The 24,566-nt window shown below is 39.0% G+C and overlaps 1 protein-coding gene across 1 annotated transcript; it reads left to right on the top strand.

Moving 5' to 3' along the window:
• Window positions 1-6,149: 6,149 nt before the first annotated feature.
• LOC121942366 (syntaxin-10) lies at window positions 6,150-19,617 on the top strand. The gene is made up of 9 exons (XM_042485550.1): window positions 6,150-6,216; window positions 6,689-6,764; window positions 8,168-8,261; window positions 10,429-10,523; window positions 11,446-11,508; window positions 13,483-13,584; window positions 15,693-15,799; window positions 17,091-17,185; window positions 18,869-19,617. Exons 1-9 carry the CDS (start codon window positions 6,182-6,184, stop codon window positions 18,943-18,945), a joined length of 744 nt encoding a protein of 247 aa, XP_042341484.1. The 5' UTR covers window positions 6,150-6,181; the 3' UTR covers window positions 18,946-19,617.
• Window positions 19,618-24,566: the final 4,949 nt, after the last annotated feature.

Here is a 24,566-nt window from a genome sequence, read left to right on the forward strand (position 1 = left end):
AACTAAGTAAACAGTCAGATTTTAAAAAGTTATATAAAAAGTTATTTAGTCTGTAATCTATCAGTCTGTAAATGAGCAATAAATGTTTTTCACTGATTGACGGTGAAAAAAAGTTCCTTAGTTCCTTTTGTGCCTTCTTTACTTTTTGCAAATTGTCTAAAAATGCAAAATCACTGGTAACAAAGTTTAATGAATGAACATGTTTCGCAGGTTTTCAGAGTTAATACAGAAGTGTGACACTGGCTGTCAGTATATTGCTTTTAAATTAGAACTATTTAGCAAATTTTAACGCTTTAATAAATATTTATTTAAAACAGTGAGAGTGTAGACTGGTGGTTAAAGTGGTTGGGCCTGTTTAACCCTTTGAAACTTGAACAACTTGTCTTGACTTCTTTCAAAAACATGGGAAGAAGACAATGAGCAGAAAAAGATGAAATGAGCCAAAAGATAGCTAGAAATTACTAAAAGGTACACGTAAAATTACATGAAAATTGGTTAAAAAATGTAGAAATGATCATAATGATGATAAAACAAGGACGTTACCTGGAAAAAGTGTTTTAAAAAATTACAATAATTTTGTTTAAACATGTAATTATGATCATTATAAATATAGTTGTCCCTTGCTTTATTAAAAAACAATTCCAATGATTTACAATTTACAAAACGTTCATCACCAAGTTGCTCATTGCCTTTTTTCCCATGTTTTAATTATTTATTTTCAATTTGCTCAGGTTTCAAAGGCTTGAATATGAATGAAAGGCACCTGAAAGCAGCACAAGAAAAGTAATGTCACTCCAGGTGTCAAAGGGTTAATTGAGCTGCAGCTTTATGACACGCGACTTGATGTTTGTTGTGTTTTTCAGTTGCATCCTGGCATCGTTCGCTATCGTCATTAACGTCATGACGTGTATTTTCTCCTCTTCCTTCACATGTAACTTCAGCTGTAAACGAAAAACAGCAGCAAATCACCTTTTAAAGCAACATTTTTTTATACGTTATTCTGGACTGATGCATTACCATCAGCAGCAGCTACGATGAAATGAGGTCATCCTCACAAGGAGCACTTGAAGGCATCACGGGTCAGTGTGTCTATTTTTAGACCCAACATGACTGTTTCCTCCCGCCTGTTGACTTTCAGCCAGTTTCTTTTGTTATGCCAGAGCGACTCGCTTGACTTCAGACTTTGTTTTGTTCCGGCAGAGAAGATTTACCTGCAACATCACGGCGTTTTAAACTGATTCAGACTTTCCACTGAGGCAGATCTGCAGTCAGCTGAGCTGGACAGTCGATGAGCAGCACAGATATGCAGCAAATATAAATTATAACTAACTACTTTTGAGATTCAAAAAAATACCTTAATGTTTTCTCACAAGCATCTGTTTATACACAGGGTGATGTTTTAACCCTTAAACACCTGGATCAATATCAGTTTACAACTTTTTCTTGCATTTAAACCCCTGTAACCTGAGAAAAGTGGTGTGATTTCTTTCAGAAATGTGGGAAAAACATAATGAGCAACTTGACACAAAATGGCAGAAAAATACACACACACGCACAAAAAAAGGTGACAAGGAATTAGCTGGGGTGGGATTATTAGATATTATTAAAAATATTTTCATAATTTTCTTAATTAAAAATCTAAAGTTATGTTACAGAAGATGTAACAAATGTTTTTAGCACTTCTTTGAGGATACTTTATTGTTAAAGTTTTTTTGGTTGGCCTGTTTTGTTGGTTTTTTAAACTTTTTTTTTGTTGCTGATTTTCAGGTAATTTTCTTGTAAAGTCTTTCATATTTAAAAAAAAAAAAAATCCAATTTGCTCAGGTTTAGGGTTAAATAAACCAAACTGCCCCTCGGGGACAATAAAGACTTTCCTGTCTTCCTTAAATATTTGTGTCTGATAGACATAAAAAAAAACCTGCAAAAGCTTGACTGATCCAAAAAGAGTTCACTTTAGATTTTCTCTTTGATTGTAGTTTATATTTGTCTGCATTATCATTTGGCTCTTATATTTATGTTGCCTCAACTTTCAGGTGGAAAAACATGTTCACCTGTATTTTAAAAGTCCAGTTTAAGTCGGACTAACACAATAATTTGACTTTTTCTAACCTGTAAACGTACAGAGTTCGATCCAGTTCAGAGAATCTTAGCATTTCATTTGGGTGGTTTGACATATTTACTGAACCCAAAGGAGCTCCAGAACATGAAGATGCAGCTGTCTGTTTTTTGTTGGGCTTTTTTTTTGGCCAGAGGAGAATTGATGCCAGATGTGGCAGCAACTCAAGAAACTGACACCAGCACTGGAGGAACTGAAGTTGAAAAAGGTTGAGGATGCTTTTTTTTTTTTTTTTGGTCAGAGGTTGAAGAGGTAGAAGTTAAGCTTTTTGGAGCAGACAGTGGCACCTCGCAAAACCAGCCCAAACGCTGTAACCATGGCAACTGACAACAGACTTTTGCTCTGTCAGCGTGCACACGTTCATTGGTAATTACTTAAAGTGTTATACTTTTTTGAGACAGTAATGTAGTTCATTTTTGACTGAGAGCAGAAAGTATTATTCCCTGTATATATTCCCTCTTTTACCGAGGAAATACCAGCCTCCTGCCAATGCTGTGACCTCCCGAATCCTCCTCAAGAATCAACTTTAAAGGCATAGGGGACAAACTTTTGTTTTGTCCTCCATGCCAAATTAACTAGCCTTTCTAGTGAAGTCTAAGTGAGGTTTCATTTGATTTTACAATTTAAAACTGCAACATGATGGCTCATTGTGGTTAAAAGAGACTTGATTGTGCGCACGATTGTCCTTCCAGCAGTCCTGCAACATTCCCATAACCTGTCCCTTAATCGAGCCTGTGAAGCGCTCTGGGCTGTATAATTGTATGAAAGGTGCCATAAATCAAATTTTCTTTTATTTTCTTTTATTTGACCAAAGAATTATTATTTTTAAAATTTTGTTTTTATTCATTAATCCTAGTAATTTTTGACCTCTTTAGTGTGTCTGTGTGTCAAGAGTGACGTTTTATAACTCTGGCTGTGAATTTTCACGGCACAGGAAGGCAGGAAGTGGACTGATGCAGGAGGGGAGGGGAGGAAACAGGATGAAGACAGGAAGGAAGGAGCTGGACAGGACGGGGTGGGATTGTAAGAAAAGTCCACAGGAATAGAGACAAATGGGTGGGACAGGAAGGAGAGCTGTAAAGAGATCATGCTTACATTTCAGGGGGATTTGCTGAGTATGCTTTTTTTTTCCTCTCCACAGCAGCACTCTACATTGATTCAGCCAGAGGATCCATACTGATTCATTTTTAATGCAAGCTCTACATTTTCATTTCCTTTGATTGACAAACAGATCAAATAATTGTTCCAAGATCTGTTTTGAGGAAGGTTGAGAAATCCGAGCATCTACAGTAACATTTTGTTGGACAACTCATCATTTGAGGTTTGCAAAAAAAGGCCCAGACGCAACAATATTTAAATGTGCACAGCAACAGTTAAACACAGTACAAGACACAGAAATATATCACATAAAAAGACACAGAAATTATAAGAAAGATGATTTAAAAAAAGACATTTAACATTAAAATAAAAACTGTGATCTGAAACTTGATATGTAATGTACATTAGTGAAAGCACATATCATTCAAAAAAACGATATAGTTATATATCGTGCATGCAGGTTTTTGGTGCATTTAAGCATGAATGGATTACTGAACAGGACTACCAGGCACAAGGGCTCAAAGGGACTGGGGCCTCCCCGGCCTTCACCTGCAAAAGTCACTCAAATTAACACAGAGGGACCAGGAGGAATCTCAACGTGACCACAAAGAGACACGGAAAGGTCTAAAAGAGATGTAAAGAGATACAAATTAATTGCAGAAACAGACAAAACAACCTCAAAGAGACACAAAATGACTACAGAGAGACATAAAACAACCACAAGGAGACACAAATGATCTACAAAAACTGGCAAATCAACCTTAAAGAGACATAAAATGACTACACAATAAAAATAAAAATAAACAAAAGGTAACAAGGTCTTATTGAAGTCATGAAATTACCTCAATAAGAATAAAAATCACCTCAAACAGAATACAAAAACACACAAACTACCACAGACAAAGTGACTACAAAGAAAAAAAAGAATAAAATAAAAAGATACAAAAATGGCTACAAGGAGATGCAAAACCACCACAAAGTCTGCGTGTCTTGCATGCTTCTAGCAGAGGTGGTGGTGCCCTTTGCATATCTGTGTCCAGGGGCCCGCAGTCTCATCCACCCATGTGTTTAAGTGTCTTACTAATGAGTATCTTAACTACTGTTGTTAACTTTATTAACTAAACAATCTTTTACAGAAAAACAAAACTTTTTCAGAGCCTCCAGCTGCAACTGTTAATTATTGCCTGTTATTTTTCATATTTTGGACAGCTACTGTTTCCTAGGTCAAGAATAAACAGTCAAAATCAGGGTTAGGGCGACAGGCAAAGCCTGTAGTCTATTGTCTTTGTACTGCACTAATTTAATCTCATAGACTGCAAAGACAGAAATAGAGCGTATATTTTGGACAGTGAAAGATCGTTTTTCTTTTGAAGTTGACTAAAGAATCAATCATTAGGTCCATTTAGTAGTTTTGGACTTTTCTATCACATTATATCATCTACATCAGCAGATGAAGTTTGGCCAGTTTTCATAAAATTATACTTCAGATAAGATTGTGCATTTTTCTGTGTGTGTATTTTCTTTGAGGAAGACGCGGTTAACTGCGTCAAAAATGTTATTTTTTTCTTGCTTGTTTTGTTTTGTGAATATTTCACCACCATGATCAGATGCAGTTCATTGTTTTCTGTCTGAATAAACTCTGAGCCAAATTCCTGCAAACTCATACAGTGGTTGCGAAGACGTTACCATAGCAGCTAATATTATACAGATGTGTACCAGTAACCCCTTTTATGTCCCAGCCAGCCCGTTTCTTCAAACTTCCAGCCAGCTTTCCTCCTCCCTTTTTCTTCTGTGCCTACTGAAACCTAAATGTGATTGATGGAAGTTATGTAGACAAACTATTTTCCATTTTATTATATTTTTATTTATACGATGAAATGGGAAAGAAATTAAATACTGCAGTCAGTCAGTGGATGGTGTTGCTGTTTATATAATTAAAGTGTCGTACATACATAACTGTAAATGTGCTTAACAATCAAATAGCTGAATAAAGGACTGTTTGTTATTTATTTGGTGGGGGTTAAAAGGTAGAAGCATGTCAAATAATTATTTAAGCACTCGGGAGGGAGTTATGCTCTTTGTACTTGGCCTAGGAATGGCTGTAATTTGTATTTTTTTTTACTGGAATTTTTTTAAAGAAAATATGTTTGAGAGGTATGTTTTCTTTTTAAAAAAATAACTTAAATTACACTTTATTACACATTATGTAAGACATATGCTCCCATTAGATCTGAGCTGAAAATAGTTATTTTTCATCAAATCACTTAATTCTGTATTTATTGTTTAAAATTTTGCCAAAAATAAGTCATTTACACTAAAATCAGTGTTGTTTTTTACCAACTCTAAGATTTCTTGAACTTTATGCCTTAAAAAAGGAAAAATATTTTAAGTTTCGGGAGAGTCAAAAAGCTGAAATAGAAATTGAATCAAATGAAGGCAATCGGTGGCTGCTGTCGCTGTGTAGATAGTTCAAGTGTCATACATACATATTTATAAATGTATGTTTATAAATGTATAAACTATTTTTAAAGTTTCTTTATTGAAAACAAAATCATGACAAAAATGCACAAGATACATAGACTAGAAGGACAAAACAAATAATTAAATAATACAAAAATGAAAGGACAAAAACTAAAAAAGCAAAAAAAACCTAAATTATTAAACCTAAATGTGAATGTAAATAATTACATTCACATTTCATACTGTCAGTTACACCACATTATAATTATTTAATAACCTAAATGTCTTAGCAGTTTTTTGTTCTTACCCGTCGCTGACAGGGTGCTATATTTTATTGCTTTAAGTCATTAACAAAGTGCAGGAATTTTCATTAAGCGACCAATTTTCCCAAATTAATGAGATATATTTATAACTATTAAGTATCTAAATAACTGTACACAAACGTCACAGGCTGGAGCGCTGTCTGCTCAGTGCGCATGCGTGTGGAGGTAAGCGGAAGTAAGCATCATGTCGATAGAAGACCCGTTTTTCGTCGTGAAGGGGTAAGAAATGTACAAATTAAGACCTAAAACTTCGCGTTATCTCGGGCTTACTCAAGCAGTGACACATTCTCAGCTTCATTCAACAGCGAGTTGGTGTTTGACTCGAAAACAAAGTTTACATTTGCGAAGTTTGGGCTAATGTTAGCTGTAGCTAGCTAGCATTAGCGCCACCAGCTTCGAGGTAACTGTTGTGTTTATGTTTGTTTAACAAGAGTCCGCAGTGAGAAATCTCTGAGATTTGTTTAGTTTCGTGCGGTTCTCTGTGAAAACAGCTTTGAGACTGTGCTGTCAGGCTGTTGAGAGACGCTGAGATGTTAGTGAAGGATGTGAAAATGTAGCTCGTGTGTTTGTTTTGGTGAAGCAGGGGCGTAGCAGCTGAGGGGAGTTCAGCCTGAAAAACAGCTGAGTGTGTGGGTGAAGGGTGAAGCCAGACAGCTAACGGTTTCTGTTTTGTTAATGTTTGTGTGTCCAGGGAGGTGCAGAAGGCCCTGTCTCGTGCTCGGGGCCTGTTTGATAGATGGGAGGAACTGCTGCAGGATGGGACACAGGTGAGTAACCATCTACCACCCCCACAATATCACTGCACAAATCAATATCTACCACTGCAACAATATCACTGCACAAATCAATATCTACCACTGCAACAATATCACTGTACAAGTCATAGGGTTGGTAGATTTTGGAAGCCACTAGCCACGATGACAGGTGGACAAAAGAGTTAATTTCCAACCCTGATAAGTCACCATCTACCACTTCAGCACTAGGCAGGTTTTTCATTAACCCTCAAATTGCGCAAATTCAAACAGAGAATATCAAATACTCCCATTTATCCCAGGAAAGGATTGCATGTGGTGGTATTTTAGGCTATTTGAAAAAGGCATATTATGTAAAACTGCGATGGAAACTTTTTTTTGCTTTTATAGGTCACATTATGCTATGGCTATGTGCTAGTCAGTAGGAACTGGCTCCCTCATGATGCAGCAGGCGTTACGAGAGCTGTTTTTACATCGCAAAACTCTTCAAAAGTTGAGCGGATCATCAGAAACTTTTTGAATTCACAATTCCTCTGTGAAATTGAGGACTGTCGCCCCCCAGAAATCCCTCATACGTGGCCACTCCCACGTATGAGGGATTGCCTTTTCATTATGGCTAGGATAACACACCTACGTCGCCATCGATTGGAAATAATGACGGCTAGTGTGGTGGCTGCAATAGAAATAAACCTGCTAATGTTTTGAACATCCATTGCCATGCTTCTTTTAATGTTATCGCCGGAGTTGCATAACATCATTGCCAAAAAAAAACAGACTGTACTGCAGCACCCCTTCCTCCCTCATGAGTAACAAATAATCCCCTAACTTCGGGAGGGAGGTCGGAGCGGCGACAAGGAGCGTGTGCAGAGCGCCAAGTCCAGTTGAAGTCCAACTGAGCTGTTTACATGACAGAATAGCTCGATTTCCAATTACATTATCTGAGCGTGTCAGTCTGGTTTTGAGAAATTCAATTTAGTCTGATTTCAGTCGGACCAACGTGTTAAAAGTCCAGTTTAACTGTGGTAGACCAGTAGCTCCTGTGTGCAGCAATGTTAAATCATTGTTTTTCTCAATGTAGTCTGGGTTAGCACGAAAGGTACATTAGCAATATAGCATACACTTAAATTGATATAGTTTTTTTTATTTTTTAGGTGGCTTTATTACATTTTGTTGCTGGCCCCATTAGAGATAGCTTAGTTTCCCTGTTGGACTCCAGCCTGATTTTTCAAACTGAGAGTGTGCCAGCTGACATCTGCTGTATATAATGTACTTTTTATACTCCACTTCAAAAGATCTGAACTTAATTTAACACATGCATCAAATACAGCTCTGTAGTTTGAGTGAAAATCTGCTCACAGAAGCGGAGCAGGATGATTATCCAGCAGATAACGAGTGTCTGTTGGTTTCTGCGGTCACAGGTGAGCCGTGATGAGCTGGACTGGAGCACCAATGAACTGAGGAACTGTCTGAGGGCCATAGACTGGGACCTGGAGGACCTCAGCGAGACCATCAGTATCCTTTAAACAGGAGAACCTCTTTTCCCTCATCCAAACAGCCCGTATCTTCACATGACCGACTGCAGTTTTAAAACACACAGACGCTTTGTGTCACTCTCACCCTCTTTCCCCACACTTATTCAGGAGATGTATTAACCTTCTAATGATCATTTTTACTTATGTAATAATCAAGTAAAGATCAGAAATATAAAAAGACCCTCACAGTCGGTAGGAAATGTCATAAAATATTGTTATAGGTTGAGCAGGATCCTCAGGCAGAGGAGAGAACACAAGCTGCTCCCATTTAGTGGTTGTACCTCTTAGTGGGCTGTGACTCACGACTGGTTATTACGTTTTATATCAAAGGGTGCTGAATTTGTTCGACACGAGAGCTACTAACAAATAAGCGTGAACCATTTAAACTTAGGGTGAAATTACTTTTCTTGTACTGCTTTCAGATGCCTTTTACATGTATTTAAACCTTGAGCACTTAAGTGCGATTTCTTTCAAAACCATGAGAAAAAAGATGTTTGTAGATTTAGAAAGTTATTTAAAAAAAGATAAGGACAAATGTCTATGAAAAAAAGCTATGTTTATAATCATTAAATATTTAAAATGATATTGCATAAATATAATTTTCAGAGCTTTTTAAGGTAATTTCCTTGTTTGCTTGTTTTTTTTTCTGGTTATGTTTTTTCTCAGATAATTTTCTGGAAATTTCTACATATTTCTTGGTCATTTTTTGGTCATTTCTCCTTCCCTTGCCCATTGCTGCCTTTCCGTATTTTTGACAGAAATCACGCCAGTATTTTCAGGTTTAAAAGGGTTAATAAATGATTGAATTGATTGTATTAGCTGTTTACACAATATTAGAAGTTTCTACCAAAACATAAACACCAATCAGTCATGAATCATATATTTTATGTTTGCTGTTTTCCACTCTGATGCCTTTTTTTTTTTTTTAACTCTGTTAAATTACCAGAGGAAGATAACATAAAAATACAGTTTGTGAATGTACATGACAGGTAAAGAGAGGTGGTCTGATTACATTTTTTTCAAATTTAGAAAATAGCAGCAGGGTTTAACCCATTGTTTCTTTTTCTTTTTTAACTCTTTCCCTGCCATTGATGAGATTTTCTGTCCATCAGTGTTTTCACTGTAGCCGCTCTGCTCTCAGTCTCCGCCGGTGTCCGCTCGTTCTCCACCAGTGTCTCTGCCGGTGTCTGCTCCATTTTCATTGTCCGTCACTCTCTCCATCAGTGTCTCCGATTGTCAGCTCTGCTCTCATTCTCCGCCGGTGTGCACTCCGTCAGTGTCTCCAAATGTCCGCTCTGCTGTCATTCTCCTCCGGTGTCCGGTCCACTTTCATTGTCCACTGGTGTCTCCGAATATCTGTTCTGCCGGTGTCCGCCATTGTTAATTCTCCGCCGGTGTCTGCTCCGCTTTCATTGTCCACTGGTGTCTCTGAATATCTGCTTGGCCGGTGTCCGCTGGTGTCCGCTCCACTGTCATTGCCTGTCGGTGTCTCCGCCAGTGTCCGCTCTGCTCTCATCTTTTTGTCTGCTATCATCCTCAGTGTCTCAGATTAGGCGATTACGTTATCCTAAAATCTTGCTGGGACTTGGTGGACACATGACAGACTACACATTGGTTCCAGTTGAGTCAGAGCTCACTTTTTTTTTTAACAGTGTGTGTGTGTGATGTCATCAGTAGGAGGGGTTAAGGACTGACTTCAAGGAAGAAGAATGTAAACAAACAGTGACGCTGTGCATGGCTGGCTGTGTTGTGTTTGTAAAAGCCTGAAAAGAGAAAGGAAAAATTCCTATGACCATACCTTTGTTATTTATTTATTTTTATTAAACAGAAAAAAACAGAACGTAGATTCAGTACTCAGATTCATATTTCACTGCGCCGTGTTTACAGTCGTGTGTGAAAGAGCGCTCTGTGTTCCTATTGTTGAAAGCCACAGATGTGAACGAACGTGTCATTAAAGGCAAAAAACGAAAAGCAAAAAAATTTTTATCAGACATGGTGTTAGTCTGAACTCGGCATATAGTGTTTACTGTCAAAGTCTTTTTATTTGTATTTTCTTTTTCAAACTGTTTTGAAAGTGCTGCAGAGTTTTAACAGTAAAAATATGGAGGTCCGTGGAGACACGTTGAGTCCTTAACCCTCCGGCTCAGGTATTGTGGAGTCGAATCCCGGGAAGTTTAGACTGGGTGACAATGAACTTCAGGAGAGGAGAGACTTTGTGGAGCGAACCAGGAACGCTGTCCAGGTACACTTCATCAACTCAAATTTAAGTCTTTAAAACCATGTTTCTATCGTGTTGTTTTCTCAAATGTTCGCAAATAAAGTTTGATTTAACACAAACACAAAAGAAAAAACATGAGAACAAAACACAAGAAAAATTTTAAATAGGAAGAATATGCAACACAAGAAAAATTAATAAACAGTGGTTGAATTTTTTTAAAAAAAGAGTGCAAGACCCTTAATATATTAATGAAACAATTTTTTAAAGAGAAATTAAAGAAATGCCCTAACAGCTAATGCTCGGTCGCCTTCAGTCCTAAACTGTACGTCTGCACAGAACGTAAATGTTTTATTTTGAAAGGTGTTGCCAGTGGTAACAAGTGGCCTTGCTGGAAGGGAGATTAACACTAACATTGTCGGGGCGGCCTGTGTTGCGTCTGCTGTGTTTTGGCAACTAAAGTGTTTCTAATAAAGCTTACAGACTGTGCAGGTCAGTCAGACATCAGCAGCTCCCTCAGCTGAAGCTCAGTCAGGTGTGTGTTCTCAGTTTTTTTTGTAAGGAGACATGTCATTGATTATCCATCAATACCTGTCAGCTCGTTTACCTGCACTGCAGCTGTGAAGCTCCCAATTTGGCAGAAGCGAATCAATGTCCACGCGGTGGGCACGACGGAAAATATGAGTCAGTTTCTAACACATGGGTCCTGCCGGCAAAGGTGGCGTCCTTAAAATAGACCTGTAGAGAACTGAGTCATCTGAGCAGAACAAAAGAGCTCTGCTGAGGGGGAACAGAAGGCTCCCTGATATTTTGATATGGCGACCGGTGATTCAGTCTCATTAATGAAGCCGTCGGCTCTGTGCCGTGCTTTTAAAGTGATTTTTTGCAGTGATTGTGACACATTGTGGACTGAGACACTTCAATTTTTTTCTTGTATGTGTGTGTGCAGGAGATGAAGGATCAGTTGTCCAGCCCGTCTGCTGTGGCTCAGGCAGAGAAGAAGAACAGAGAGGTTGGTTGATGTTTAAACACACATCAAGAGAACATACACAATACACACACTTAACTGGTTAAAATGTAATGAATGAAAGTAACACAGTCTGAATTATGTCAATCTTAGCAATTTGAGGTTTTCAGTTATAAAAACTCTTCCTGAACCACTTGAAGTTTTTTCTTTTAAAAGTATTTTATAAACAACAGAACTAGATATCATGTGAAATTTCTCGAAAAAGTGCTAATTTGATTAGCTCCAGTATCAAATACTTGGGTTGTCATGGTGCCGTAATGGTCTAAGAGCAGGCGTGTCTAAAGTGCAGCACACGGGTCAGTTGAGGCCTGCAGACTGATTTTAATTATCACAGTGTACTATATCTGGCCCTCAGCACAATATTGGTTCATTAAGTAAGATCACTCTGAATTGTTTTTGTTCACCTCATAAAGACAGGACTGTCAGACAGTTTTTTTGACATGCACCAAGTATGCAGCTGGAACTTTTCACAAGCGGACAGGAAGCAAACAGACGTTTATCAAACAGCAGATATTTCCTGCGAGGTAGCAGACATGCAGCAAAGAAGCATAAAATCAACAGTGTGGGGTCTGCTGCTTTCAGGAGAGCTGGAAAGTGGGTTAATTTTTCAAAGAAAGATGAACACTTCGCATCATGAGAAAAACCTTATGATGCGAGCAGCATTATCTCATCTGGCCCCCGTTTAAAAAAGTTTCAACACCCCTGCCATAGACTGTATAAAGTAATGGACAAAGCAACCGTGATATCACCATTTGGTTTGTAGACCCCTGTTTTAAAGCTTTTTCTTGACGAACTTGGATTTTTTTAACCCAAAAATGACCATATTTGGACAGAGGGGTTAGATGCCGAAACGTTAGCTGCAAGCTTGGTCAGTATTCTGCATTTACAGTCTGCGGTGAATTTTGCCAGCATACTTAAAACCATTCAAACAAATGTTCTCACCAGAAAAATGGAAAATCCATCTCCTAATCCTCCTCCTTTATAGATAACCAAAATATTACATTCAACTTTTTTTTTTTTAAGATTATTTTTTTGGCATTTTTGCCTTTATTAGATAGGACAGATCAATAGCGTGAAAGAGGGAGAAAAAGGGAATGACATGCAGCAATGACATGCTGCTTTATACACTCAGCCACCAGACGCCTCGATATTACATTTAACTTGAATAAAGTGCAAGCACACTGAAATAGCCACTGCTTCAGCCACATCTGTCCTCTGTGAATCTTTAGTTACACCATTGTTATGTTACCTAAGCAGTCTTGTCAACAAACGGCACCCACCTGTCACTCAAAGCAACCTGACCTTCATTATGCATGACTTATAACATTTAAATAACATTTAAATGGGTGTTATTTAAAGAAACCACCCCTGTACAGTTTTAATTAATGTTAAAATTAGCTACAGACACCAAAACCTTTTTTTGTATCAGGCTGTAAACATGTTTATTTCTGCTGTGAAGTTGGACATTTTAGCATGGGGGTCTGTGAGGACTGATGTGCTTCTGGAGTGAGCCTCTTGTAAGAGCTGCTGTTTTTAGCACTTCGCACTGGCTTCATTTTTCAGCCTTTGGCGTTTTCCGCTTGACGCATAACTGCAATATCTCCGTTTCAAATCTGCACAGAGGCTCTGTGTCACTCCTCCCCTCCACAGTTCAAAGAAAAACCAGATGTCTTGTTTTCAGGAATTTTTTTTTCTTTGTTTATTTTAAGTCAACTCCTAGTTTTGACAGTTTGTCTGATTCAGTCAGAGCTTGTGTCAGCAGGTTGCTCTGACACATTTTTATGTGATATTAAAAAAAAGCACCGTCTCATGATTTGGAGAGTGTTGCAGTCAGTAGCAGCTGTAAAGCCTCAAACAAACCATCAAACTCACACTGTTCCATGCACAGGCCCACTTATGCAACTATGACACACTCTTTTTCCCTCTGACCCCGTTTCTTGTGTGTGTGTGTTTGTTCAGGCTTTGCTGACGTCTTCAGGCCAGGACAGGTCAACGGGACTGGAGGCTCATCTGGTGTCTGCAAACTCCAGATACATCCAGGAGCAACAGGAACAACAGCAGGTACAGAGGGGAGCAGAACATAGATATAATGTAGGGGATAAATAATATAGCAGATGCTAAGGAAGAGAGAGAAGGTAAGAGCAAAGAAAAGGATAAAAAAAAACAACATTTGATTAAGAAAAGGCAGGAAAGATGAAGTAAAGATGGAGAACAAGGGAATGGAAACAGGAGGAAGAGATTTTCATTAGTTTCATAGTTAATGTTTTAGTCGGTTAAAGAATTCGACTTAACAAGAGAAAATAAAGTCAGAGACGAGGATTTGTTTAAAGATGTATTACCTCCTCCTTTAAAGTCCCTCTGCACTGCTCAGTATTTCCCCGAGGGTGATCGCTTTGGCCCGAACACAACTAAACATTCACTCTACCACCTACCTACCGCAACACCAAAGTCTGTTTTTAAATGTAACATTTTAAAGTTTGCTTGAATACTTAACACATGGTCCCTACAGCTTAAGGGAAGCTTGATTTAAGACTTTTTAATGCCAGTCTGAAAGAAATTTAAGACTAAATTGACTACAATTGGAAAAAAAATAAAATAAATAAATAAATTGCTCAGTTAGGGGCATTTTCCCAAATATTTAAAACATGATTTAAAATATATATATATATATGTGTGTGTGTGTGTTGTTGTGTGTGTGTGTGTGTGGTTTTTTGTGCGAGAGGTATTTTTTATATATTTTCACAAAATAATAATATTAGAAATATAAAATAAAAGATGTGCAGATTTTTTTTTTAAAATATAAAAATATATATATATATATATATATATATATATTTTTTTTTTTTTTTTTTTTTACATGAATAACTTCAAAGCCTGATTAAAGATTCAAGGGAATCCTGTAACAAGTTTGCCTACCTTTCCAGATTTTTGTCAGTTACTTTTCAAAATGCATGTGAATCACTTGTCTTATCAGGATAAATTAGATCGTTGCACAGCACTTTTTAAAGAAAGCACAACATATCCCTTTCTTAAAGCTGCTGCTCCCATTATTTCCTTCTTCCAAAAGAACATCAGGTGCCACAATGAAGGCAAAACAGCGTCACAAATCTGTTTCAGCAGAATATTCTCGGTTCGAGCTCAGATAAAACACGAATCTGTGAATCATTCAGTACCGAGCTTGCTGTAACCGGTCATCTACCGAGTGAGTGATCTTCACTTCACCTGTGCAGCCGACTTTAGCAGTTTGAGAACAGACACAGCTGTCCTGCTTTATTGGACGTTTTCAAACCTCAGACTCATTCATTGACTCATAGCGGTGCACCGCAACTGTTCACAGCACCGGGCTGCTGCTGAATGAATTTAAAGGAATCTCTGTGGTTACTTTTATTATTGGCATTAAAAAATAAGGGTTTTTTTGGCCTGGCGAGGGTTCCTGCTGTGCAATTACAGGGGAATACGCACTGTTGCTGTTGTGTATTTTCAAACATTTGAAATTGTGTGACTTTTTTGCATTTGTAAAATGATAAACTCCCACATGAGAGCATCCTGACTGTCAGACTGAAGCTTGAACTTGTTAGTTTGTTTTTCTCGGGTCGTGTTAACAGACGACGAGGACGAAGATGATCAAAGGATCACATCGTAGGACTCCTGCTGAAGTCCTTTTTAAAGACGCAGCTGATGACATCCTTTTCTGCCTTACAAAGTATCACGCTGCGAATGACGTGAAAGAGGGTTAAATGCAGGTTTAAAGTTCAGTTTCATTGTCAGAGGATGTAGCTGTTGGTTTCTATTTCCTGTGGCGTTGAGTGACGAAAACGCTTCTTCACACATCCTGTGACACGCTGTGGCTTTACTGAGAACTGAATAAAAAAAGAAATGCTGTGCTCGTTCACACCTTTGATTCAGTGACAGAAGAGTTTTATTTCTGCTCCTGTGGAGTCGTGTGTGTGTGTGCATGTGTGGTTTGTGGTGGTGCAAATTCCAGTTTTATTAATCCAAAAATAGGCCTTAATTAAAACCATGTTTAGCTTGGAAAATACTGGTACGTTGAGATGACATTTTAGTTGTGAAATGATGCTTAACGCTGAGGATGAGGAGTAACTCTCTGTGTGTGTGTGTGTGTGTGTGTGTGTGTGTGTGTGTGTGTGTGTGTGTGTGTGTGTGTATAGCTGATCATGCAGGAGCAGGATGAGCAGCTGGAGTTGGTGTCGGGCAGCATCAGAGTCCTCAAAGACATGTCGGGACGCATCGGGGACGAGCTCGACGAGCAGGCTGTGTAAGTGTACACACACCTGCATAATTTTAGTCATGAAGTGAAGCTCAGATAATAAAGATGTTCAGGAGGATTGAAAATGTTTGAATCTGAAACAGTCAGTATTTCTCTGGTTAAGAAGACACAGACACATAATAATACTGAATCCTTCCCAAAATGAAGAAACAAAATCAACAAAAAAGTAGCCCATCTTCTAATTTCTGCTTCATGTGTGAATTCAGTGAACTGTTCAGTCTTTTCTTTTTAGTGACTGTTTGGTGTCAGTCCCTCAGATAGCTGAAACAATGAGTCAGCTGATCAATAAGGCAGTTATAGGAGTAGTAGTAGTATATTTAAAATTATTATTATTTTTTTTTTTTATTAGATTGCAGACCCTATATTTCATATGCTTGATGAAAATATTGGACCTTAACCTCTGAAGGATTGCTGTGACACATAAATTAATTAAATCAATTTATATGAGTGCAGCCCGTTCCCTTAACTGGAGAATGAGTGTCTTTTCTTTAGTCCTTGACTTTACATTTGTAGCCTCATTATTGGGTCCATGAATACCAAAAGTATATCTGTTTCAGCCGGCACTTCAGCATTGTGGGACGTAATAAATGGTGTGGCCTTCAAGGCTGCCAGCAATCCTTCAGAAGTGTAGTCGTGTATTTCTGCATGTAGACCGCATTTAATTTCTCCTCTCATAATATCCCTTTGAGCTTTAACAGTCTGCAGCAGTTATTAGATTGCAGACCCTATATTTCATATGCTTGATGAAAATATTGGACCTTAACCTCTGAAGGATTGCTGTGACACATAAATTAATTAAATCAATTTATATGAGTGCAGCCCGTTCCCTTAACTGGAGAATGAGTGTCTTTTCTTTAGTCCTTGACTTTACATTTGTAGCCTCATTATTGGGTCCATGAATACCAAAAGTATATCTGTTTCAGCCGGCACTTCAGCATTGTGGGACGTAATAAACGGTGTGGCCTTCAAGGCTGCCAGCAATCCTTCAGAAGTGTAGTCGTGTATTTCTGCATGTAGACCGCATTTAATTTCTCCTCTCATAATATCCCTTTGAGCTTTAAATGTCTGCAGCGGTCAAGGATACAAAAACTCAATCATAGCAGTTGGTTTTAGTGGCTAAATAGATTTAAAGTGCTCGAGTTCCTAATGATGGACACAAAATCTGAATTTTAAAAAGTAGAAAATGAGTGTGAGTGAAATGTTTTCACGGAGGTGTTTTTGCTGAAAGTGTTCGCACAGTGGCGTCGCTCTTTGATTTAGCGCTCCTCTCTGTGTTCAGCATGTTGGGGGATTTTGGAGACGAGATGGACCAGACGTCGTCCCGAATGGACTCTGTCCTAAAGAAGCTGGAGAAGGTGTCTCACATGACGAGCAGTAAGTTTACACACACGGACAGTCACATTTTGGAAATCACTGCTAACTGAAGTGGTCGCCTTATTCCCATTTTGCAATTAGTTAAGCGAGAACATCGATGCTGCTTTCAGCCGTGTAGCCCGATTCGGCCGGTGAGCTGAGCTAAAGACTGGAAGCATGATGAGTTTGGCTCCGTTCAAGGTTAAAATATCAGCAAGAAATCACAAGAAAGCAGATGAGAGTATTTCCCAAAATGTCCAACTACCGTGTATCTATACTCATCACAGCAGGTTGATCCCCGAGTCGTTTACTCTCACTTCAAAACTGCAGCAAAAAAGCTCAGGACCAACTCACAGAAAAGCGAGCTGGTAAGGCAAAGCTGCGCCAATAACCCTGAAACTCCATTTCCCAGAAACCCCTTCTAGCAACTCTGAACTATGCTTTTTAAAGTAGCAGCACTCTCTAGTCAATAGGTTCGTTCGAGGCTACCCAGTTCTGCGCGGAACCGATCATCGGCGATCGACGAGCAATGTATGCCGGTTAGATTTGTGTCGGAACCGAGTCCGACCTGCTCTGACGTCATGAAAAAGCGGACGGCGATAACCTCGCGATTTCGAGGCGGCCGCAGGTGTTAGAGTGGCTCTCAGCTGATCAAACAGCTGATTGCTTCAGATGTTGACTTTCCAATACGACGTGTCGGATACACATTTTATTTTTGTTGAATTTCAGAGATTTGGAATTCATTTGTCTTATTTGAAGTTATTTTCTTTCTCTTAGCAGAGTAAATGTTGACTGATGGTGACGTGTTACGTCTATTGTATAATATTTTAATTATTTTAAAGCAAGACGGATAAAAAAGATTAAGGATTAAACCGCAGAGACTTGTGGTCAGTAGCCTGAGTGTGATGTGAGGATTCCTAAAATAACATCTGTCCAGATGTGAAGCCCTGACCATAGGCTGTCTGACTGATCTGAGAGCTGCTGTGATGGTTTTGATGTGTTGATGTAGTTTTCTGGGGCGACAGGTGCGCTCAGCTGATTTATATACAGCAACGAACGGATATAATGCTGATTTACATGAGAATTCATGTAAATGAAGGCTGAACCGTGAACACAAATGACCGATCGCCTGTATAATTTTTCTAAAGTTTTCACTGAGATCAATAATTGGAGACTGTAAACAGACTGATGGACGGATCTGATCAAATTTGAATGAACAGGAATCAAATCTACCAGGATGTGAGTGCGTCCGTGACGTCCTGCACAGACTGAAGGCTGCTGCAGGAGTCGGAAAACTGTCCGACTTGATCGCAGCTTTTTGTCACGCCCCCTGCGGCCGCCTGCTCTCGTCCGCTGTCCAGACGAGGCGAAACTCAGCTCAAATGAACCTATTGTCTCTATAATGTGAGTCACCACGATATATCATCCACCCCTACGCCCGTCCATCCTTTAGTCCCACCCCGTCGGCTGTCCCTTTCACAGAGACACTGTTTTGGCACTGCTGTCACATCTGTCCCCGGCTTAAAAGCCGCCTCCCCATTCTGCGATCGCACCCGGCAAAGCGGCATAAAGGCACGATGTTTCCACCTCGAACAGGCGGTGAAAATAATGTTGTTTAGGGAAAAAAAACAATCATATTATTTTTTAGAAAACAGACATTAGTCTCAGTCTGCATTAAAAACGTCTCCCTGCGGTTGTCTTCAGGTCGGAGACAGTGGTGCGCTATCGGCGTCCTGGTCGCCATCATGATCGTGGTCCTCATCCTCTTCTTCGCTCTCTGATGCCGGTGACCTCTGACCTCTCGACTGCATTCACCGACTCCTCCCTGTTAGGACGGACTGATGGATGGACAGACACAGGAAGAAGGACGTGTCTCCTGCTCCTCTACCCTCCCGTCCCCCCCCTTCCTTCAGACTGAGGAGAAAGCGGTGACCCGCAGAGAGAAGCGAGGATCCGCTCCTCCTCCTCTCTGCTTTTAATGATTCTAGTAGAAAAAAAAAGTCACTTCAGCAGCGGCGCTGAGCACAGGGGAAACCCGGCGGTGTTACGTAATTCACATTGGTGCATTTCAGTTATTTTTTGGAAATGATGGTACTCACTGGGAGAGGAGGCTGCTGCTGTCGGCTTACAAACACAAATCTGCTGAAAAAGTTGACAATATTTTCATGTCTGTTACCAAGAACATCTGGAACATCTTCAGTTTCTCTTTTTCATCAAAACTTTTGAATCACGGTGAACAAACTTTATTTTGTAAGTAGTTTTAAAATGTTTTAGTTTTAAAAGTGCTTTCTAGAAATGCTTAAAGGACAGATTTTTCAAACGTTTTTTGGAGAGAAAATGTCACAAAGAAAAGCGATTGTGACATATTATACCTTCGAAATCTGAACGACATCAGTTTTCCTGTGCTGCGTCCTCACGCCTTTCACACACTGTACATTTAAAGCTTTGAACCCTGAGCGAATTGGTTTGATTTTTATTTTTTAAGATAAAAACATGGCTGAAAAGGTACTGCAACTTGGTAAGAAATGTCCCACAAATTGCGGGAATTTAGGAAAAGGTGACGTGAAAATTACCTGACAAATTAGTTTCACCAAAAGAGAGAGAGAGGGAGAAATTATTAGAATTTAATTATTATAATTTTTAAAAAAATAGGGAAAAATGTCCAGAAATTTGTATTTATTATTGATACTTAAATAATTATGAACTATTTTACCTATATATATTTTTTGTTTTTTATTATGTAACTATTAATTTGTCACCTTTTTTTCAAAATTTCAGGTAATTTTGGATTCATTTATTACTTCTCCCACTGTATGTGAAAGATATTAAGCCAAATTTGCTCAGATTTCCAAGCGTCAACCCGATTCCTTTAAGAGTTATCAGCCCCAAAAAAGTAGTTTCTAGGTACTGATACATTTGGATTCATTAACTGTAAAATCCAGAAAAACGGCCTGATTTGTGTTTCGAGCTGACAGGAGCAGCGTGGGAGGGAAGGGATGGAGATGCGGGCGGGTTTTTTCAGTGTTGCCTTAAATATATTTTTATAATCGTGAAATGTGCAGTATGTTTATGTGCCTACATGTGAATCCGGGTGGAAAATCACCATCGCTGAGTACGAGTCATCCGCTGAATCAGGAGGAACGAGCAGGTTTTCCCTCCTCGTCCGACATGACAGCAGCTGATTTCAGACTGCCAGAGGGGACGCGTTAGTCACGTCTGAAATCAGCTGCTGCTCTGTTTGTGGTCAAAACATAAACATGTCGACTCATAGTATGAGTGGGCAGGAAGCTGCCCGTCCCTGAGACAAGATGCTGGTTTCGCTCCGCAAGACACTGTCAGATTTCTTTGGCCAGCGGACAAAAAAATGTTCCTCCCTGATTGAGATGCGTGTCGTTGAGGTGAAATCAGGTCTGCAGCCAGCCGCCTTCGCGCCCCTGCAGGCGGTCCGGCACACGATTGGCTGAGGCTTTGTTACTCTCGCTGCGCGGTGAGAGGCAGCCCCGGCTCGGAGCGAATGGGTTCGCCTGATTTATTGAAAAGCTTTAGCTGATGAGAGGAGGAACAGTTGCTGGGCAGGATGTCTCCGCACGCCGCCCAGATTTAGGCCTACAGCTCCCTCTGCTGGAGCCTGTGGGTCACGTTATTTCTTTGTGTCATGTCAGGTAACACGACCCACGCAAGGGTGTGTTTCCGCGCTGTACAAATATGAAGTATGATGCTTTGAGTTATTGTGTATGATTCCTGTGCAAAAGCTTTCAGCAGAATTTCATTTGTAATCCCGTGTGATCCAGATCTTGGTTTCTCTCATGGTTTTCTCGCTCGGTCAGAGAGAATGATGGAGTTACGTGACATTTCTCTTTAGAGATATTTCTACTTGTTTTTCGCCAAAGAGGTCAAAGGTCAGAAGCAGGAGGATTTGATGCAGGTGGGGTTCAGGGATGTTTCATCGAGTCGCCTCACTGCCACAGCTCTTTAAATCTCAGTCTGAGTAATTGGCGTGTGCTTTTAATGTGCTTTTGCATATTCAAGCCCTCATTCCTTAAATGCTTCACTGTGGAAAATTAGCTGAAAACTCGGAAAATGGCTGCAAGCGTAAATGAAGCACTCCTGTGGTTTCCACTCCAGTTATGAGTCACTGTTAGAGCTCTGCACGCAGAGCAGACGCCGGTGCAGGTAAAGGCATCTTAAAACGAAAAGGATTTCTAATATGCATTGTTTTGTTTTGGGTTTTTTTGGCAAATTAAAAGAAAACTGACCATTTGCATATTAATAACTCACACTGTGTTACTGTGAAGAAAACTTTGTTTTTCTGACATGCCTCTATGATGCACAAATAATCCAGAAACTGAGAAAATTCTTAATGACCTGAGGTCATAGGGGATTACTGCAAGACTATATCAAAACATCTGTTTTCAAACTGTCGTGCAGCTTGTGCAGTATAATCCAAGTCTCATAGTCGTACGCTCATCACTCCCCAAACTTATAGCACTTTGCAGCAGGGAACTGAACTCAAAGCTTAATTTTGCTCTTTCAAAGCCAGACTACGTTGACAGAAACAGTCATATTACCTGGCTGAACATGTCTGTAAACTGATGTCTTGATAAAAGTTTTGCTGTTGTTAATTGTAGATCCCGAAAAAGTGCTGCAAGGATGATAATTTTTAATAAAAAAAAGTTAACATCGCAGTGGTTCCTTCCACAAAAACGCTACGGGATCTTTCAATTTGAATTTGGATTATTGCAGAAAATAAGTTTCATGGCAAACAAACCTTCATGATACATTTTGTTTAGCTGGTTAATCTTCTCTAGTGTGTGTTTGCTTTTTGAAATTATTTGATTTTCTCTCCTCAAATTTGGACGTTTTTGAGGGGCTGTGAACGCAGAATTCTTAAATACAATATTCCTTAGCAGCAGTTTGTGCCGCGGAGTGGATGATCGATCCAGGCGGAGCCGATGCGTTTGCTGCACGTCGTTCCCCCTCTCTCTCCCACATTTCCTGTCAATCTATAGCGATCCTCTCATTAAAGGAAAAAACTCTCTAAAAAATGATCCTAAAAAAGTTTCACTTTGGCTGCACCTGGTGTTCTGCTGCTCCGTCTGTTTCCTGAGTACGCTCTGCTCTCCGACAGCATGGTGCAATTAATAACCGAATGGCATATACTGTTTCTTCTTTTTTTCTTCACATTTATCTTTTTTGGTTTTTCATTTTTTAACATACAACCATCTGAAAGAACATATCGCCCAGTTTTACATGATTAGGAGAACACCAAACGCAGCACGCAGCCTCAACAATACATCCCCTCCACCTCTGCCCCACACAATGGGAAGAAAAAAGACAAAAAACGTTCAGTTTCTTTGTAAAATTGCTACCAAAGTCAGTCACACAAATCCTCAGAGTTAACAAAAGACAGAACGGGGTCCCAAGTTTTGTTAAAATTATCAGGGTAACCTCCAGTATTATACCAATATATATATTCTAATAGTGCTCCTAACGAACTATTCCGCTTTAATAATATAAAAAAGGTTTGTAGCGGCAGATATGTTGATCATGGCGGGCTGCCACAGACGAATAAATGTGTAGGAAACTGACTGACAACAATTCAAGAATTCTCTGTTTTGGGATTTTTTTGTTCACTGTGGAGGCATGCAAGATAGTTTTTTTAATGAATTTTACGTAACGCTGGGCGAGTGGTGGACGAACAAAAGGTCATTTGGGTGATGAGGTTGTTGCTTTTCTGTTAGTATTTTACAACATTTGCCGCATGATACTGTAACATCATATCTTAGTCTTGTTTTCAGATCTGGGTCTAAAGAAAAAGTCGTTTGAGGATTTCTAGTCTTTTTTTTTTTAATCTAGAATTGAATTGCACACACAAATGTGCATTTTATTGCATCTCGGCAGTAAAAATTGTAACAAAACTGACTACAGAAGCTGCTTTGCGGTTTTGCACACGATGCCAGCCCCTGTGTTGTTAAGCAAATAAGTTTCTTTAAAATAAATTTCACACTCTTTTTAAGGCCTAATTTAACCGCCACAAACAGCAGATCAACTTGTGAATAAGCTCCAATGCAGATTTTTAAAGTTAATTTTGTTGCACCCCTTTAAAAGCACACATATTATTATGTTTTTAACAGATTTATAAAGGATATTAAAACTTCAAGGCACATTTTTCAGAACTTAAGACTCGTCTTCTCCTGCCATCGCCTTGACTCGCTCCTTTTTTTTCTTTTTTTTTTTTTTAAAAAAAGCTTTAACTCGTTGTTGTTAACTTTATTTTATTTTTCTAATGAAGCAAACTGCTGAAAAATAGAAAAATCTCCTTTAAAGTGCCAACGATCAGAATTTTATTTCAATACTTTGCGACATTAGGTTTTTTTAGTGCTGACTCTCACACACTACATAAGAGAATAAACGTTACGTGGCAGCTGTTGCCGCTTTGACAACAGAACCGAATGTGATTGTTTTCTTACCGGCAGCCGGAGATTTCTGAAATTGCTCGGTAGGTTTTGAGTTTCATTAAACTTGTTCAACATGAAGCGACTAAACGGCAGTGCTGATTTCTTAATCATGAGTGTTCCTCAGACTTGTTTCTCAGCTTTTTAAACATTAATAAATCTATGTTTAGACTTGTACTGCTGTGTTTGAATGGATGCAGAGTTTTATCCGCTCCCCTCTGTGATTTGTACTTTAGATAAAAGCTTCCACCGAACTGCAGATGTTACAAGAGCGACTTTTAATTGAGAGGCACTCTTCAAAATGGAAACATCATCACATCCTATCCTGAGAGCAGAGCCGTCACGTGAAATTACATTTAGTTTGGCTGTAATGAGCCGAGCGCGAGTCCCCGGTGGCTGCGTGAAGTGCAAGTAGCTCTGAAAAAATCAGAATAAAAAAAGCAGGCAGCAGTCAGGAGAGCGATGTGTTCACACGTGAAGCAGATGTCCTGTGAAACTCTGCAGGGGCGACGGACCGACACTTCAGCCGGTCAGGGTATTTTTAAACATAATTCAAACTAAAAGTCCAAATAGAACATTTTAATAGAGAAAATTATGGAAAAAAATCTATTATATTGTTTTTTTTCCTACACTACTAGGAATAATCAGGCCATAATTTAACTTAAAAAGAAAAAGGAAATTGGAAAAAAAAACCCAATTTGAAATATGAAATGTACTTTGAAAATGTGAAGAGACATTTTTTTTAAGTGAAATTTAAAATGCAAAAGCTAAAATGGAAATTGTCAAACTGAAATCTTAAACTGTAAAGATAAAATTGACAATGGCAATAGTTTCATATTTAATGTTTCTATTTTCTTATTTCCATTGCCACTGTCGAAAACGTGATGTAAAAAGCCCTGAGCAACGTGGTAAGAAATGCTAAACATATTGCATCATTTTAGTAGATT

Source organism: Plectropomus leopardus, chromosome 4 (genome assembly GCF_008729295.1).
Source record: "Plectropomus leopardus isolate mb chromosome 4, YSFRI_Pleo_2.0, whole genome shotgun sequence".
Lineage (NCBI taxonomy): Eukaryota > Metazoa > Chordata > Actinopteri > Perciformes > Serranidae > Plectropomus > Plectropomus leopardus.